At 44.8% G+C, this 15,896-nt stretch overlaps 1 protein-coding gene across 1 annotated transcript; it reads left to right on the top strand.

The window, feature by feature from the left end:
• The first annotated feature begins 12,253 nt into the window (after positions 1 to 12,253).
• On the top strand, positions 12,254 to 13,536 carry LOC113309001 (aquaporin TIP1-1-like). The gene is made up of 2 exons (XM_026557436.1): positions 12,254 to 12,726; positions 12,972 to 13,536. Exons 1-2 carry the CDS (start codon positions 12,343 to 12,345, stop codon positions 13,344 to 13,346), a joined length of 759 nt encoding a protein of 252 aa, XP_026413221.1. The 5' UTR covers positions 12,254 to 12,342; the 3' UTR covers positions 13,347 to 13,536.
• Positions 13,537 to 15,896: the final 2,360 nt, after the last annotated feature.

Genomic DNA, 15,896 nt, shown 5'->3' with positions numbered 1-15,896 from the left:
TAGCATGTTGTTGTTTTTTGGCAAGTTGAGCTTAGGAGACTTGCCGGCTCGGTGGTGACCTTCGACGGTCGAGATTTTGCATCTTTAGAGGAAAGTTAGTTGTTGATTATTGCAATCCTTCGTTTGGTAACTAGTGGCACGAAAGCATGGCCGGCTGGCTTTAATATGGCATAGTTTAAGCGCGTCCAAAAGTCAGGGTTTTGTCATTGTTTGGGCGCGACCAAAACTATGGCTTGGTGTCGTGCCAAAGGTTGCCATGCGTTGGCTGGTAACCTTGGACGGCTAAAATTTGCATCTAAGATGGAAGGATGGACGTTGATCGTCGCAAGCCTTCGTTTTGGCAGCCGTAAAGGGAAGGCCGGCATGGTATGGTGCGACAAGGTGGCTGGCATGCCATTGGCACATGCGGCATGGCCGGCATGCCTTGGCACGGCTTAGGCGTGGCCAAAACTAGGGTTTTGGCGTTGGGCCAAAGGTTACCATGCGTTGGTTGGTGACCATGGACGACTAAGATTTGCATCTAAGATGGAAGGATGGCCGTTGATCGTCGCAAGTCTTAGTTTTGGTAGCCGCAAAGGGAAGGCCGACACGGTATGGCGCGACAAGGTGGCTGGCATGCCATTGGCACATGTGCCATGGCCGGAATGCCTTGGCGCGACTTAGGCGTGGCCAAAACTAGGGTTTTTGCGTTGGGCCAAAGGTTACCATGCGTTGGTTGGTGACCTTGGACGGCTAAGATTTGCATCTAAGATATAAGGATGGTCGTTGATCGTCGCAAGCCTTCGTTTTGGTAGCCGCAAAGGGAAGGCCGACATGGTATGGCGCGACAAGGTGGCTGGCATGCCATTGGCACATGTGGCATGGCCGGCATGCCTTGGCGGGGCATAGGCGTGGCCAAAACTAGGGTTTCGGCGTTGAGCCAAAGGTTACCATGTGTTGGTTGGCGACCTTGGATGACTAAGATTGGCGTCTCAGATAGAAGGATGGATGTTGATCGTTACAAGCCTTCGTTTTGGTAGCTGTAAAGGGAAGGCCGACATGGTATGACGCGGCAAGGTGGCTGGCATGGCATACCATCAGCACAGTGGTGCGGCTAGCATGGTTGGCATGCCTTGGCGCGGAGACGTGGCTGGCATGGCATGCCATTGGCACAGTGGTGCGGCTAGCATGGTTGGCATGCCTTGGTGTGGAGACGTGGCTGGCATGGCATGTCATTGGCACATTGGTGCGGCTGGAATGGTTGGCATGCCTTGGCGCGGAGACGTGGCTGGCATGGCATGCCATTGGCACAGTGGTGCGGCTGGCATGGTTGGCATGCCTTGGTGCGGAGACGTGGCTGGCATGGCATGCCATTGGCACAATGGTGCGGCTGGCATGGTTGGCATGCCTTGGCGCGGAGACGTGGATGGCATGGCATACCATTGGCACAGTGGTGCGGCTGGCATGGTTGGCATGCCTTGGCGCGATAGCATGAGAATTAGGGTTTGGCATAGATGATGTCTGTCAATGTTACGGGTTCTGCCGTGGAACATGACCCATGTAAAAAAAAAAAGGTACCCCGGTAATTCTTACGTAGGCATGCTGATTGATTCAATAAATGTGCTAATGGTCATAGTGACGTCATGTCAGATGTACAATTTTACGATTTTAACCTTAAGTTGAAACCACCATCAACATAATTCCCCTGCTTAGCTCGGAACGGGAGCTTTGTTGCGAGGTAAGGATAAGATGGTGACGGGCAAGGACAAAAATCGAAATGATAAGGTGTGGGAAGATGGTCAAGTAGACCCGACTAACCTTTTTTCGAAAGGTAAGGAGAGTTTGTGCTTCCCGTTTTGGTGGCCTTGCATAAATTCTACTTGTGGTGTTGCTGGCTAGACCGCGAAATGGTAGAGACAGTTGCTAGTTGAGATGTATACTGTCGGCTTAGCTTGGTCGCGCGTCATCTTGGTCGGGTTGGGAAACGCGGGGGTGCTGGCTCAGCGAATAGTTGGCGTGGATGTTGGCATGGCGAAACTTGGGCGCCGGCGTGGTGTGTTGATATCGTGAAGCTTGTCACTGCGTGCCTGGTTGCCTCTTTCCACACGTAGTTCGAATAAGAAATCCTTTCCTCATTCAAATGCCAAAGTATCATGCCCTCCTGTATCCTTTGTTTGGCTTTCATTAGGGTTTTGGTGAGGGGTTTCGTTTGAGGCTGATTTCCCGGTCGTGATGCAATCACGTCCCGTTTACTCAGTCTCTGTTTCTCTTTCTTCCTTTAGGGTTTCCACAGTATTTATGCCGGTGAAGTTGCATCGTTTTCCCCGTTTTACAACAAAGATTTCCTCTTGTTGAGTCTGTATCTCTTTATCATGTCAATCAGAAGCGAATTATCCTCGAGCCAGCTAGAATCTCTAGTCAAACGCGTGAGGCCTGACTCTTGCAACAATTACCCCATCCGAGTCATCCGAGTCAAGAAGATTATACCGGTATGTTTCTGTCGACCAACAAATGTTTCATTGTTTGCTGATGAATGACAAAAGTTTCCTTATGTGCAGAGATATCTTGTCGGAGCATGCGTCACCATCATTGATGAGGATGATTTGGTTACCCATTTTCCTTTGAGCCCGATCCCACCAACCGCTGCAGATCTGGAGAACGCCGACTTAGGAATTTCTTGTCATGAGTATCCCAATGCAGGTTTGTCGTTCGGAACCCGCATGAGGTGTCTTTCCTCTAACTATCAGAACGTCGGTGGGTTTCTGGTGCGGAAAGAATTCGTGACTCTTTACACAAAGATATGGAGGATATATGGCCATATCGCCACCAGTAGTGTGGTGCAATATTGTTCGTCTGCTTTAGTTTCTATAGTGAATTGTCTCTTGCCAATGGTCGCCGAAATGGAAAGTATGTCTATCCATGCTGTCGCGGAATCAACTATTCAAAAGTGGGAGAACATGGTGTATACCTGTGAATCTATGAAGTTCAACGTTAGTTGGTTGTGGCATCGTCTTGATATTGTGAAGGTCGACAGAGCCGGTATTCTTGCTGGCGTGGTTCCCGCTGCGAAAGCTATTCTGGAAGAGGAGAAAGATGTGGCCATAGAGTCACATAAGGTGGAAAAGTCAATCCGGAACTTGAAGAGTATGACTGAAAGGTATCAAAGACGGTTAAAGATGATGCTTTCGAGGGATTGCAATCTGTTGGATGGGATTTTCTGAGTTATGTAGTTGCGAGATGTTTGGTTTCTTTCTAGGTATTGAGCATGTTTTTTTTCTTTTTCTTTTTGAAAGAATAATAGAATTTTATTGATTTGCTTCAATCAAACAAAGGAAAAGAAACTTGATAATTGAGATGCGGAAGAAAAGTGGAAAGATGCATGGCTATCCGTGTTTGTGATATGGCGGGGCGCGAGGTGGCGTTCAGGCGTAGTATGCCTTAAGCCACTTTTTGTTGATGACTGCTTCCAGTTTTCCTCCGTCTTCTTTAATGACCTTGTAGTACCCACTGTTGTACGCTTTCGTGATTATATAAGGCCCTTCCCACTTTGCGGAGAATTTTGGTGTAGACGCGTCTTGCTGGATGTGTTTGGCAGTCTTCAGTACCAAATCTCCCACTTGAAAAACTCGAGGCTTCACGGTTTTGTTATATGCTCTGGAAACCCAATTTTTGTATGCTCGTGCGTGCTATTCCGCCTTGGATCTTCTGGAATCTACAATGTCCAATTCTGCTACTATGGCGCTTAATGCTTTAGCTTCATTCCATCGAACTACGCTTGGTTCGGCAATCCTAGCCGATGGGATTTTAACTTCTGCTGGGAGGATGGCGTCTGCGCCGTAAACGAGGGAGTAGGGAGAGGCGCCATTGGAACTTCTTGGTGATGTCCGGTATTCCCAGAGTTCCATTGGCAATTGCTCATGCCATGTCCGAAAATTATCGTGCGCTTTCCGACTGAGGATTCAGATTAGAGTTTTGTTGGTACTTTCAGCATGTCCGTTCCCTTGGGGGTAGTACACGGTGGAGAAGACTTGCTTAATTTCATATTCTTCGAGTAACTCCTATACTTTATTGTTTGCGAAAGGAGTGTCGTTTTCGGTGATGCTGTGTTTAGGCACGCCAAATCGGCAGATAATGTACTCCTTAATGAATGCCGCGATTGTGGTTACATTCGTCCCTCGTAAAGGTATGGCTTCGACCCATTTGGTGAAATATTCGGTTGTTGTTATTATGTACTCGTGATGCTTTGAGGACGGCGGATTGATCTTTCCAATGATGCCGAGGCCCCAGCTGTGAAAGAGCCACGGAATGCTTATCGAATGCAGGGGAATCGACGGTACATGGATAAGGTTTCCGTTAATTTGGCATTTTTTGCATTTCTGGAAGAAAATAGCTGCATCATCCTCCATGGTTGGCCAGTAGTATTTCTCGTGTATCTAAAGAAATAATTTCCGTTTTCCTTGATGTTCGCCTTCGTGCATCTCTTTCAGCATGATTGGGATTTCTGCTTCGTTCAAACATCATAGAAAACTTCCTCCAAAGATTTTACGATATAAGATTCCTTCGTGGAATACGAATCTCTCGGACCTTTGTTTTATCTTGGATGCATCCTTCTTATCGGTGGGGAGTACGCCGTCATGAAGGTAACTGATGTATGGCTCCTACCAGTCCCCAGCGTGACCAATGTTGAAAACTTCTAATTGATGCGGTGGTGCTTGACAGTTGGAACAGGTTCTTTGAAGTAACCGAGATTGAGCCTCCATTTCTGTCCAGTAGTATCCAAGGCGTTGCAAACGGCGATAGAGTGTTACCCCTAATGTTTGACCGCAGACTTCATCATGGACGCGGTTGAGTTGTTGTTGTGCTTCTCCCTCTCCAAGACATCTTGACAAGGAACCGTCTGGATTTCGACGGTATAACACCCCTCGGAGCATGAAGAAATTTTGTAAGGTTTTGAGACTGACCTTTCCCTGGAAAAGCGAGCTGTTAAGCTCTTGGATAATTAGTGTCCTCCAGTCGTCGGCTTCATCCTCTTCGGGTTGCGAAATCCATGTTGAAGCCACGATTCGTCTCTTCACTGTCAGGGTTTCCTCAAAACCTTCAAATTGCAGTTTTGATGCTAGCGTGGCTAGGCAATCATCGTGTTGGTTGCTGCTGCACCCAATATGCGTTATGGTCGCGTCGGCGAAGTAGTTTAGCAGTTTTTGTTCCCCGGCTCTATATGGGGTCAAGGTTACTTCCTTCAGTGCGTATATTCCGTTCACCTGGTTGAAAAGTAATTTAGAATCCCCTCTTATTTCCAGACGTGCGGCTCCAGCTCGTTTATCCAAGGACAGTCCGATGAGAAAGGCTTCATATTCTGCTGAATTGTTGGTGCAGGGGAAGTCTAGCTTGAAGGAGTGCGAGGATACTTCACCGGATGGGGATACTAGAACCACACCTGCTCCTCCAGTACTGTTGTTAGGGGTAGCAGAGCCGTCGAAGAATAGTATCCATGTTTCTTCTTGGATGAAAGAGATTTACAGAAAGTCTCCACGGAGGCCCTCGTGTAGTGCCATGGTATTCTCTCCCGGAAACACCGCCAGCAACTTCTTTCCCTTTGATGGCTCTCGGGAAGCGCATGTTATGTCGAACTCTGACATTTGGAGGAGTCATTTGGCTGGTCTTCCTATCAGGGCCGGTTTTGATAGGAGGAACTTCACAGGATCGTACTTAGATATTAGCACCACTTTATTGGAAAGTAGGTAATGCCTGAATTTCTGGATGGAGTGGATCAAAGTTAAGCACGCCTTTTCTGCTTTGGTATATCTGAGTTCGGCATCTCTTAAAGTTCGACTGAAGTAGTAGATGGGATGCTCAATTCCTTCGTCATCTTCTTGGGCGAGGAGATCTCCGACAACAGTGTCACTAAAAGCAGTGTAGAGGTGTAGCGATCTTCCTTGTATGGGAGATTTCATGATGGCTGGGGAAGATAATGTTTGCTGAATCTTTCGGAACGCTTCATGTTGTAATGTGGTCCAGACGAAGCTTGCTCCTTTCTTCAGCAAGGGGGTAAACGAAGCAACAAGTTGATCCAATCCTGGTATGAAGCGGCGAATGTAGTTTATTTTACCCATGAAACTCTGGAGTTATTTCACGGTTCGCGGTGGTGGCATCGTGAGGATGGCTTGTGTTTTGACTGGGTCAACTTTAATTCCCTCGGAAGTCACCTGAAAACCTAGGAAGTTGTCGAAGAGACACCAAAAGCACACTTCAACGGATTCATCTTCAGTTTGCACTCGCGACATCTTTCGAACACCTGTCGCAGAATCCCTGCATGGGCTGCCCGAGTTCTTGACTTGACCACTATGTCATCTACATAATCTTCGACTTTCTTGTGCATCATATCGTGAAAAATGGTGGTCATGGCGCGTTGGTGTGTGGCGCCAGCGTTTTTCAAACCGAAGGGCATCACAGTGTAGTAAAAGTTTCCAAGAGGAGTTCGAAAAGCCGTCTTACTTGCGTCGTGTTCGTACACCTTTATTTGATTGTAGCCGCTGTATCCATCCATGAAAGAGAACATACCATGTCCACCGGTGCCGTCTACTAGCATGTCAACGTTGGGGAGCGGAAAGTCATCTTTAGGGCAACATTTGTTCAAATTTCTAAAATCGACACAACACCTGATCTGGCCATTCTTCTTTTTCACCGGAACTACGTTGGCCAGCCAAGTAGGGTGGTGAATTGGCTTGATGAAACCATCCGCTAGTAGCTTTTGAATCTCTACCTTAATCTGTTCTTCCACATCGTGCCGGAATCATCTCGGGGTTTGCTTGTCCAGTTTGGATCCGGGTATCACGTGTAAATGATGAGTGACCAGCTTCTCGTCCAAGCCAGGCATTTCCTCGTATGTATATGCGAATACGTCTTGATATTCCTTGAGGAGGTCTACCAGCTTTACGCGTTCATCCGTGCACTGAGTCGAGCTGATCGAGATGGGTCGCGGAGATTCTTCACTCCCGACATTAACAACCTCAAGTTCGTCCATGGTAGAGTTGGTCCCGTCTTGTAGCCTTCGTGGTGCATCAGGTACTTCCTCCTACGGCTCGTTACTGTGTTTGCGTTTCATTGGGTACGCAGAGACTGTGTGGTAGTCTCTCCTGTTAATTGCTAATAGCGGTGCTGATATACGGTTTTCCCCTTTTCATCATGACCCATGATAAAATCCCGTCCTCGCTTAGTATGGGTGCAATCCGGACTCCGGTTCGGCGGGTGGAGGCTGGCGTGTCTCTCTTTCAAAGGGGTGATGTGAGACCAGGTTTCTCCGTGAAGCTGTGCAAGACCATCGCTTTCTTCAATGGACGTCCACTTTGGCAGTGGAGTGTGGTGAGCCTTGTTGGTTGTGGCCTGCGGGCCCTTTCTTGGCTCAAAAATCTCCATGCCACAGATCGGCACATAGGGAGATAATGATGCAGCGATGCGAACGACTTCTCCATTTAGCATGGTTTTCAAGCACTAGTGATACGTCGAAGGAATGATTCTGTTGTCGTGGAGCCATGGCCTTCCCAGTATTATGTGGTAATCTGGCTCCTTTTCGATTACCTCGAACCTTACTTTTGACTGGACGTGTCCTACTGATAGATTCAGGTTGATGTACCCATACGTGCTGGTTTGGTTGCCTTCGAAATCGGTCATTGTAGTGGACTGTCGCACGACTTCGTTCGGCCGTACCATGGCCGTCTGAGCGTCCTGAGGGTAACAACGTTGTAGGATGCTCCCGTGTCGATGAAAGCCCTTTTGAATTCCACGTCCTTGATACGGGCCGTGACGTGTAGGGTCCGGTTATGTCCTTCCTCTGCCATCATGTATTCGTCGGTAAACGTGATATTATTGATGGACATCTCTGGCATTCTTGATGTTTTCAAGCGTGAAGGAATCAAGGACGCGTTTAACGCTATTCGATTGATGGCGGTGAACGTCTCCATCCGTTGATCTTTTGAAAGATGTAAGAGTTCACATAAATTTTCCACCAGTGAGGCCACTTCCTGGCCTACTGGTTTCTGATTAGTAGCGAAGATGCTGACTTGAGAGTGATCGTCTGGGATGTTAGTCCCCAGTCCTGGAGTTTCCGGAGCAAGTGAATCATTCAACTCTGCCGTTAATTTGATGAGGAAGTCCAGTATGATGTTAATCGTTTCTTTCATTAGACCCATGTTCTTGGTGTGGATCTCCTGAATCCGCACCAAGTCAGTCAGCCTTGGAATTCCTTCGTCGATTGCGTTGTTGGGCGTTGCGTTGGGGGAAGAAACATTGCCGTTCGCCTGAGTGGAACTTGAGGACACAGATACAGCCCTAAAACCGACCATCTTCCTGAGTTAGAGAAACGTATCTGAAATTGGTATTGGAACCGAGAGATTGATCTCCCACTGTGGTCGCCAATTGTTTGAGGGTGAAAACGGTTTCTGCTGATTTTGGTAATTTCGGATGTGTGGGTGAGAAACGAGTCTAAACCTTAAACAATGTACTGCAAGGGAGTACTTTAGATTCGAGAGATCAATCTGTACAAATCCGGCCTAAACCAAGAAACGGCCGTTCCAGACTTGCTTCAGTCACAAAGTGGAGGAGAAGGGTTGGTTTTGGGGAGGGAAGCGAAGAAAGTTTTGAGACCAAAATAGTTGATTCTGGAAGAGTAGTTGTTTTACAACTTGTATCAGAAAGTGGGAAGCTAACATATGGGAAAGCTAGCAAATATTTTCTGAGTGTTGTATGTTCCTTACGAGAACTTATTGTTCGGTGGAAATAGGTAAGACCTATTTATACAAGTCGAAGTGAAACGTACTCTGGTCTCGTAAGAAATGGAAAAAAGATGAGTAAATGGGAAGAGGTGGTAATCGGTAACTCTTGGAATTGGTGTTCCATAAAAGAAAGCGTTTCACCATTATTCCTTGTATTTACTAACCGCCTCATCCTTATGACACTGTCTTGTAACGGGCGTAGTGTACGCCGCACGCTGTAAACTGCCAAACCAATACCTAATGAGCATCCCCCAGTTTGTGACATGTGTTGATGTCTCGAGTGTTTTCGTGGAAAACATATAGCATATTGTTGTTGTTTGGCAAGTTGAGCTTGGGAGACTTGCCGGCTCGGTGGTGACCTTCGACGGTCGAGATTTTGCATCTTGAGAGGAAAGGTAGCCGTTGATTATTGCAATCCTTCGTTTGGTAGCCAGTGGCACGAAAGCATGGCCGGCCTAGCTTTAATATGGCATAGTTTAAGCGCGACCAAAAGTCAGGGTTTTGGCACTGTTTGGGCGCGACCAAAACTATGGCTTGGTGTCGGGCCAAAGGTTGCCATGCGTTGGGTGGTAACCTTGGGCGGCTAAGATTTGCATCTAAGATGGAAGGATGGCCGTTGATCCTCGCAAGCCTTCGTTTTGGCATCCGTAAAGGGAAGGACGGAATGGTATGGCGCGACAAGGTGGCTGGGATGCCATTGGCACATGCGGCATGGCCGGCATGCCTTGGCGCGGCTTAGGCGTGGCCAAAACTAGGGTTTTGGCGTTGGGCCAAAGATTACCATGTGTTGTTTGGTGACCATGGACGACTAAGATTTGCATTTAAGATGGAAGGATGGTCGTTGATCGTCGCAAGCCTTCGTTTTGGTAGCCGCAAAGGGAAGGCCGACACGGTATGGCGCGACAAGGTGGCTGGCATGCCATTGGCACATGTGCCATGGCCGGAATGCCTTGGCGCGGCTTAGGCGTGGCTAAAACTAGGGTTTTGGTGTTGGGCCAAAGGTTACCATGCGTTGGTTGGTGACCTTGGACGGCTAAGATTTGCATCTAAGATACAAGGATGGTCGTTGATCGTCGCAAGCCTTCGTTTTGGTAGCCGCAAAGGGAAGGCCGGCATGGTATGGCGCGGCAAGGTGGCTGGCATGCCATTGGCACATGTGGCATGGCCGACATAACTTGGCGCAGCTTAGGCGTGGAAAAAACTAGGGTTTCGACGTTGGGCCAAAGGTTACCATGTGTTGGTTGGCGACCTTGGAGGGCTAAGATTGGCGTCTCAGATAGAAGGATGGTCGTTGATTGTCGCAAGCCTTCATTTTGGTAGCCGCAAAGGGAAGGACGACATGGTATGGCGCGGCAAGGTGGCTGGCATGGTATGCCATTGGCACAGTGGTGCGGCTGGCATGGTTGGCATGCCTTGGCGCAGAGACGTGGCTGGCATGGCATGCCATTGGCACAGTTGTGCGGCTGGCATGGTTGGCATGCCTTGGCACGGAGACGTGGCTGGCATGGCATGCCATTGGCACAGTGGTGCGGCTGGCATGGTTGGCATGCCTTGGCGCGGAGACGTGGCTGGCATGGCATGCCATTGGCACAGTGGTGCGGCTTGCATGGTTGGCATGCCTTGGCGCGGAGACGTGGCTGGCATGGCATGCCATTGGCACAGTGGTGCGGCTGGCATGGTTGGCATGCCTTGGCGCGGAGACGTGGCTGGCATGGCATGCCATTCGCACAGTGGTGCGGCTGGCATGGTTTGCATGCCTTGGCGCGGAGACGTTGCTGGCATGGCATGCCATTGGCACAGTGGTGCTTCTGGCATGGTTCGCATGCCTTGGCGCGGTAGCATGAGAATTAGAGTTTGTGATGTCAGTCAATGTTAAGGGTTCAGCCGTGGAACATGACGCATGTAAAAAAAAGGTACCCCGGTATTTCTTACGTAGGCATGCTGATTGATTCAATAAATGTGTTAATGATCATAGTGACGTCATGTCAGATGTACAGTTTTATGATTTTAACCCTAAACTAAAAACCACCATCAACAGGTGTATAGAACTGTGCTTATTTGGTGATGAAGTTTAATGCCTCTGCATCATATTGTGCCATTTTATTAGTCCAATACTGGGACCAAAGGGAGTTTTGAGCTTTTTCGCACATGGTCGTCTAAATGTCATAGACGACCCTATAAGTTACCAAGCGTTGTTTATAATGAAAATGATTTCCATGTCGACATAAGTAAAAACATCTTTAATAAAAAAAAGTAAATAACCTCTTTAATCAAAAAAAAAGTAAAAAACATCTTTTAATCAATGCCAAAAACCTTAAATAAGTTCTTACGGTTAATCAGAAACGATTAGTTATTTTAGGTTAATTACTCTTGGATTGTAATTCGGTTTTGACTTGACTTGGGTTGTTTTTAGTTGTTTTTAAAGTGTAATAAATCAAAATTTGGATTGCATTTGATATAGTGAGTACCATTCAACATTTATGCTCTTTCCGTCTTTGTAAAGTAGATCGTCAGTCAAATTGAGAAAAGAAAAAGAAAGAAGAAGAACAAGAATAAGAAAATAGTGCAGTAAAACTTTTTAACCACTATTTGAAGATTCTGGTGGGAACATTTACCTTCTCCTTCATTATTGAACTTCATTTCACCGACCTGATTTCATGATTAGTAGTAGTATTTATTTACTGCGACTGATTATGAAAGGTAATTAAAGTTAATGAAGAAATTTGTGCCTTTTCTTCTTTTTTCTTTGCTTTTAATTATCGAGGGCTTACCAAATATGGTACATATAATCGGTGTAGGTAAGTGCTATTGCACGTGTCTAACTGATTCAATTAAACAGAACCTAATCTTACATCATAAATTTCGTTTTTTATAAATCAATTATGGACATTTTATTTTAATGGTTTTGGATATGTTTAAGAATTCTTCGTACCTTAAATATACCTATCACTGTACCTTTAAAATTCCATTTGCTTTATTAGACTAACATATCTTTTAGTTAATTCTATTGGAGAAGATAAGAAAGTGTTTATCTAATTTGTTAATCGAACACCATTAATCTTTTCAGACCCTTCGAGAATGAAGTTCAGAAATGGTCATGATCGTGGAATAGAGACACCTAACGTGGCCCTTATCCGTGTGGTTCACGTGTCAGCACGAGACTGGTTTGGAGGCGACGTTTGAGCTGGATGGGTCTACGTGAACAAGAACCAGTCAGATTATAGAAAGAAGTGAAATAATATCACTCGTTTGCATACTATTCAAAGCAGATTAGTACCATACCTCAATCAAATATAAACATTTAGATCGTTGGAAGAGAAATTCTTTGACAGATCCTACCGTCCAATATTTGAAGTAATGGAATGTTATGTTCAACCAACTACATGTTATCACCAACAGCAACAGTTCATTCGGCAGCCCAACCTAATAATTGATGACTGGTTAACTGGTTAAGCCAGTAACCATTGCCGTGATTCCTCACTATAAGTTGGACAAGCAGAGATGTGGAAATCAGATCCTGCAAGCTAGTGAAATTCTAGATAGAGAATAGTTGTAGAGAGAGTAAGTGATCAGTAAACAAAAACATAGTAAGATGCCGATCAGAGATATTGCAATTGGAAGGCCCGAAGAGGCAACTCATCCTGATGCATTGAAAGCAGCATTAGCTGAATTCATATGCACACTAATCTTTGTATTTGCAGGAGAAGGCTCAGGTATGGCCTACAACAAGCTTACCAATGATGGAGCTAGTAGTCCTGCTGGTCTTGTTTCTGCCTCATTAGCTCATGCTTTCGCACTATTTGTTGCGGTTTCTGTTGGTGCTAACATCTCTGGGGGTCATGTTAACCCTGCTGTTACCTTCGGTGCTTTCGTTGGTGGTAATATCACTCTTCTTCGTGGTATTCTCTACTGGATTGCTCAACTCCTCGGCTCCGTCGTTGCTTGCGCACTCCTTAAATTCGCCACCGGTGGTTTGGTAAGACAAACCTACAAATGATCTTTGTTGTTGTTGCTGCTAACATTTTAGATCAACTTCAAATTTAATTAGCATCATATGTATCTGATTTGTTTATAGTAGTTCTCTAACAAACCTTCTTAGACCTGCGGTAACGTCAGGTTAATATGACTTTCCAGTAGTAAAACGTGCGTTTTGTTATTCTTTTTTTCTGCTAGTGCAGTTGAAATTTAGCTGATGTATGTTGGGTTGTTTTTTCCCTACAGGTTACATCGGCTTTTGCATTGTCATCTGGAGTGACAGTCTGGAACGCTTTCGTATTCGAGATAGTGATGACATTCGGTCTTGTATACACTGTATATGCAACAGCCATTGATCCAAAGAAGGGAAGTTTGGGAACAATTGCACCCCTTGCCATTGGTTTCATTGTTGGAGCTAACATTTTGGCCGGTGGAGCTTTCGATGGAGCATCCATGAACCCAGCTGTATCATTCGGTCCTGCAGTTGTCAGCTGGACATGGACTAACCACTGGGTTTACTGGGCTGGACCTTTGGTTGGTGGTGGACTTGCTGGGCTCGTGTACGAGTTCTGTTTCATTGGTCACAACACACATGAACAATTACCTTCCACTGATTACTAGTTAAGATGATTGGATCATGATGAAGAGCAAGAAGAGGGATTGTCTTTGTTGTATTTATTTAGTGGATTGGTTTGTGTTTTTCCTTTAAATCGTCGCTTTTCGTTTCAAGCTTCGTGATGATCATGTATGTGATGTGAGCCATTTGTGTTTAATCCCTTGAAATTTAATCTTGTGCTTCATTCATGTCTCATATATCGTGTTTAGTTGGTAATTTTTTCGATTCAGAGTGCTTCAACCGTTGTGGATTCCACTGCCTAATATATCGGTGATACACACTCCCTTTCGAAATTTAGAGGACATAGATAGGAAAGGAAAAGAAAAAGATGTGCATTTGAAGTTTTGAATCATCTCAGATATCCCAGAAAAGTGCATGCAGCGGCCTACAAAATGGACAGAGACCGACCAACATAGTCTGTATGTTCAGTTGGAGCATGCAACATGTGTTGCGAAGCAAAACGTACGTGCAAGTGGTGTTACTGTGTTAGGTAGTACTACCGCCCATTGAATCTAAAGAAACCGACAAACGGCCAAAAGAAAAGAAAAGAAAAGTTATAGTCGTGGTGGGTCCTGAACATAGTGAAAATGCAGTCGATCAAGTCGATTGCCCTGCCTAATCAGTGACTACTCGAAAGTAGGTACGCTTCTGCTTTCTACCATTTGCAGGAGTGAAGTAGACAGGGCTAGAGTTAATTTTTTTCCAACACTTTTTTTTTTTTTGATTTTCAATACTTTTTGGCCAATCTAGCAGCTAGAATGGTCATCCACGTCAGCTAGGGAACCTTCTAAGTCTTATGGGCTAGATATCTAGTAGTTGGATTGGTCATCCACGTCATCTGGAACCACTATAGAACGCTATTTGGTTCAGCGCTGAGCGCTGTTTGGTTCAGCGTTTTAAATCTCAGCCGTTAGATCATAAAATTTATCTCCCAGCGCTGAACCGTTCAGCATTAAAAACACTTTTTGAGAATTAAACCATTCAGCGTTTCAATCTCGCTGCTAGTTGAACTGCGAGGACTTGGTAGGAGAGAGAACTATCCAATGCTAGTGTTAACTTTTTTTCCATACTTTTTTCATGATTTCCAACATTTTTTTGGCCAATTAGCAGTTCAATCTAGCTCATAGGGATTAGCCTAAATAACCAAAGCACATAATTGTTGTGTTATTACTTGTGTATATACAGTAATTCAAAAGTGGGATATCAGTCTTCGAGGTAATTTGGTGCGATAGGGTCAAAAGCTACTAAGTTGCGATACTCTGCTTTACGTATGAATTTTCAAAATCATTATAATCTTCTTTTAGTACATGCCAATTTTTCAAAAAGAAAAAAACATTCCAAACAATCGCATTTCTGGATCAATAGTATCACCTGCTTGGCAGCGTAATTCTAGTTTCATGTCTTCAATTGACACTCTCTACTCTAGACCTTTTTATTTGTGTTGGGCAAGTTTTAAATTTAGATTGTTGGTTTACGGTCGACTCATATCACTTTTGAAGTATACTTTTCAGGTTATTTAGCATTTTACGTCTTACTTCAATTTACTTTTTCCCATCCACACACTACAAAAATAAGAATCCTATTATTGGGGCTTAAAAAGGATGGGTTTCGGGAGGTTTTTTGGGGTCATGAAATAACAACCTATATGACCCTTATCTATATTTTTCTCTAATGTCTGATCTACCCTTAATTTGATTAGTGCTAATTAAATTGATTAAGCTAACTAATCAGTCTTAGTGAATCGATTAGACTAATCCAAACATTATTTTTTTGTAAATCTAAACTTGATTTTTTTGAGTTTTGAAGAAGGAAAAATGGTGATTTTGGTGAAATTTTTTTGATAAATTTGAAGACAAATGACGAGACCCTTCATCACAAAATTCAAGATAACCTTATAATCAACTCCCAACATCAATTTATCAGTTCAAATCCGTCGAAAATCTGGAAAAAAATCTGGAATTTTCTGCAGTAACGGCTGGGTAAACTTGTTGACCCGACCGAAAATCAACACAACGGTTAGGATATTAGAAATTCCCAGAAGTAACACCACAAAACGGTTGGGAAATCAGGAACCCCCAGTCGTGATTACAGAAAACGGACAGGAATTTACGAACTTCTGGGCGTTATTCTTCCCTGAATAACCTGAGTCTGCAAAACGGCTGGGTTTACAAAACATTCCCGGCCGTAATCAGATTTGAAAGTTGAGAATTTTTTTGATTCAACACGAATTCTTAATACGATTGAAAATTACTAATACTTTCATTAACTAGACCACAATAAAAACCCATTACATGCTTAATATATCCCTATTACAAAACTGGTTTTAATAACATCCCTTCCGATGTATCAAGAAATCTTTGATGATGGTCATTTGAGCTTCGAAGTTGAAATTATAACCTTTCCATTTTGTCCATTCCTTGTTAGCTTGAGCTACGACTTCTTCATCAGTCTCACCTCTAAGTCGAAGTTGCTTGCACATACGAAGTAAAGCCATATACTCTTCCACTTTTTTGCGTATGTTTGAGAATCGAAGATACAATTCAATCCCATCGCGG

The sequence above is a fragment of the Papaver somniferum genome, chromosome 9 (assembly GCF_003573695.1).
Source record: "Papaver somniferum cultivar HN1 chromosome 9, ASM357369v1, whole genome shotgun sequence".
In the NCBI taxonomy this organism is placed as follows: domain Eukaryota; kingdom Viridiplantae; phylum Streptophyta; class Magnoliopsida; order Ranunculales; family Papaveraceae; genus Papaver; species Papaver somniferum.
Note: the sequence above shows the minus strand (reverse complement) of the source record. Positions and strands in the feature narration are given on the sequence as shown.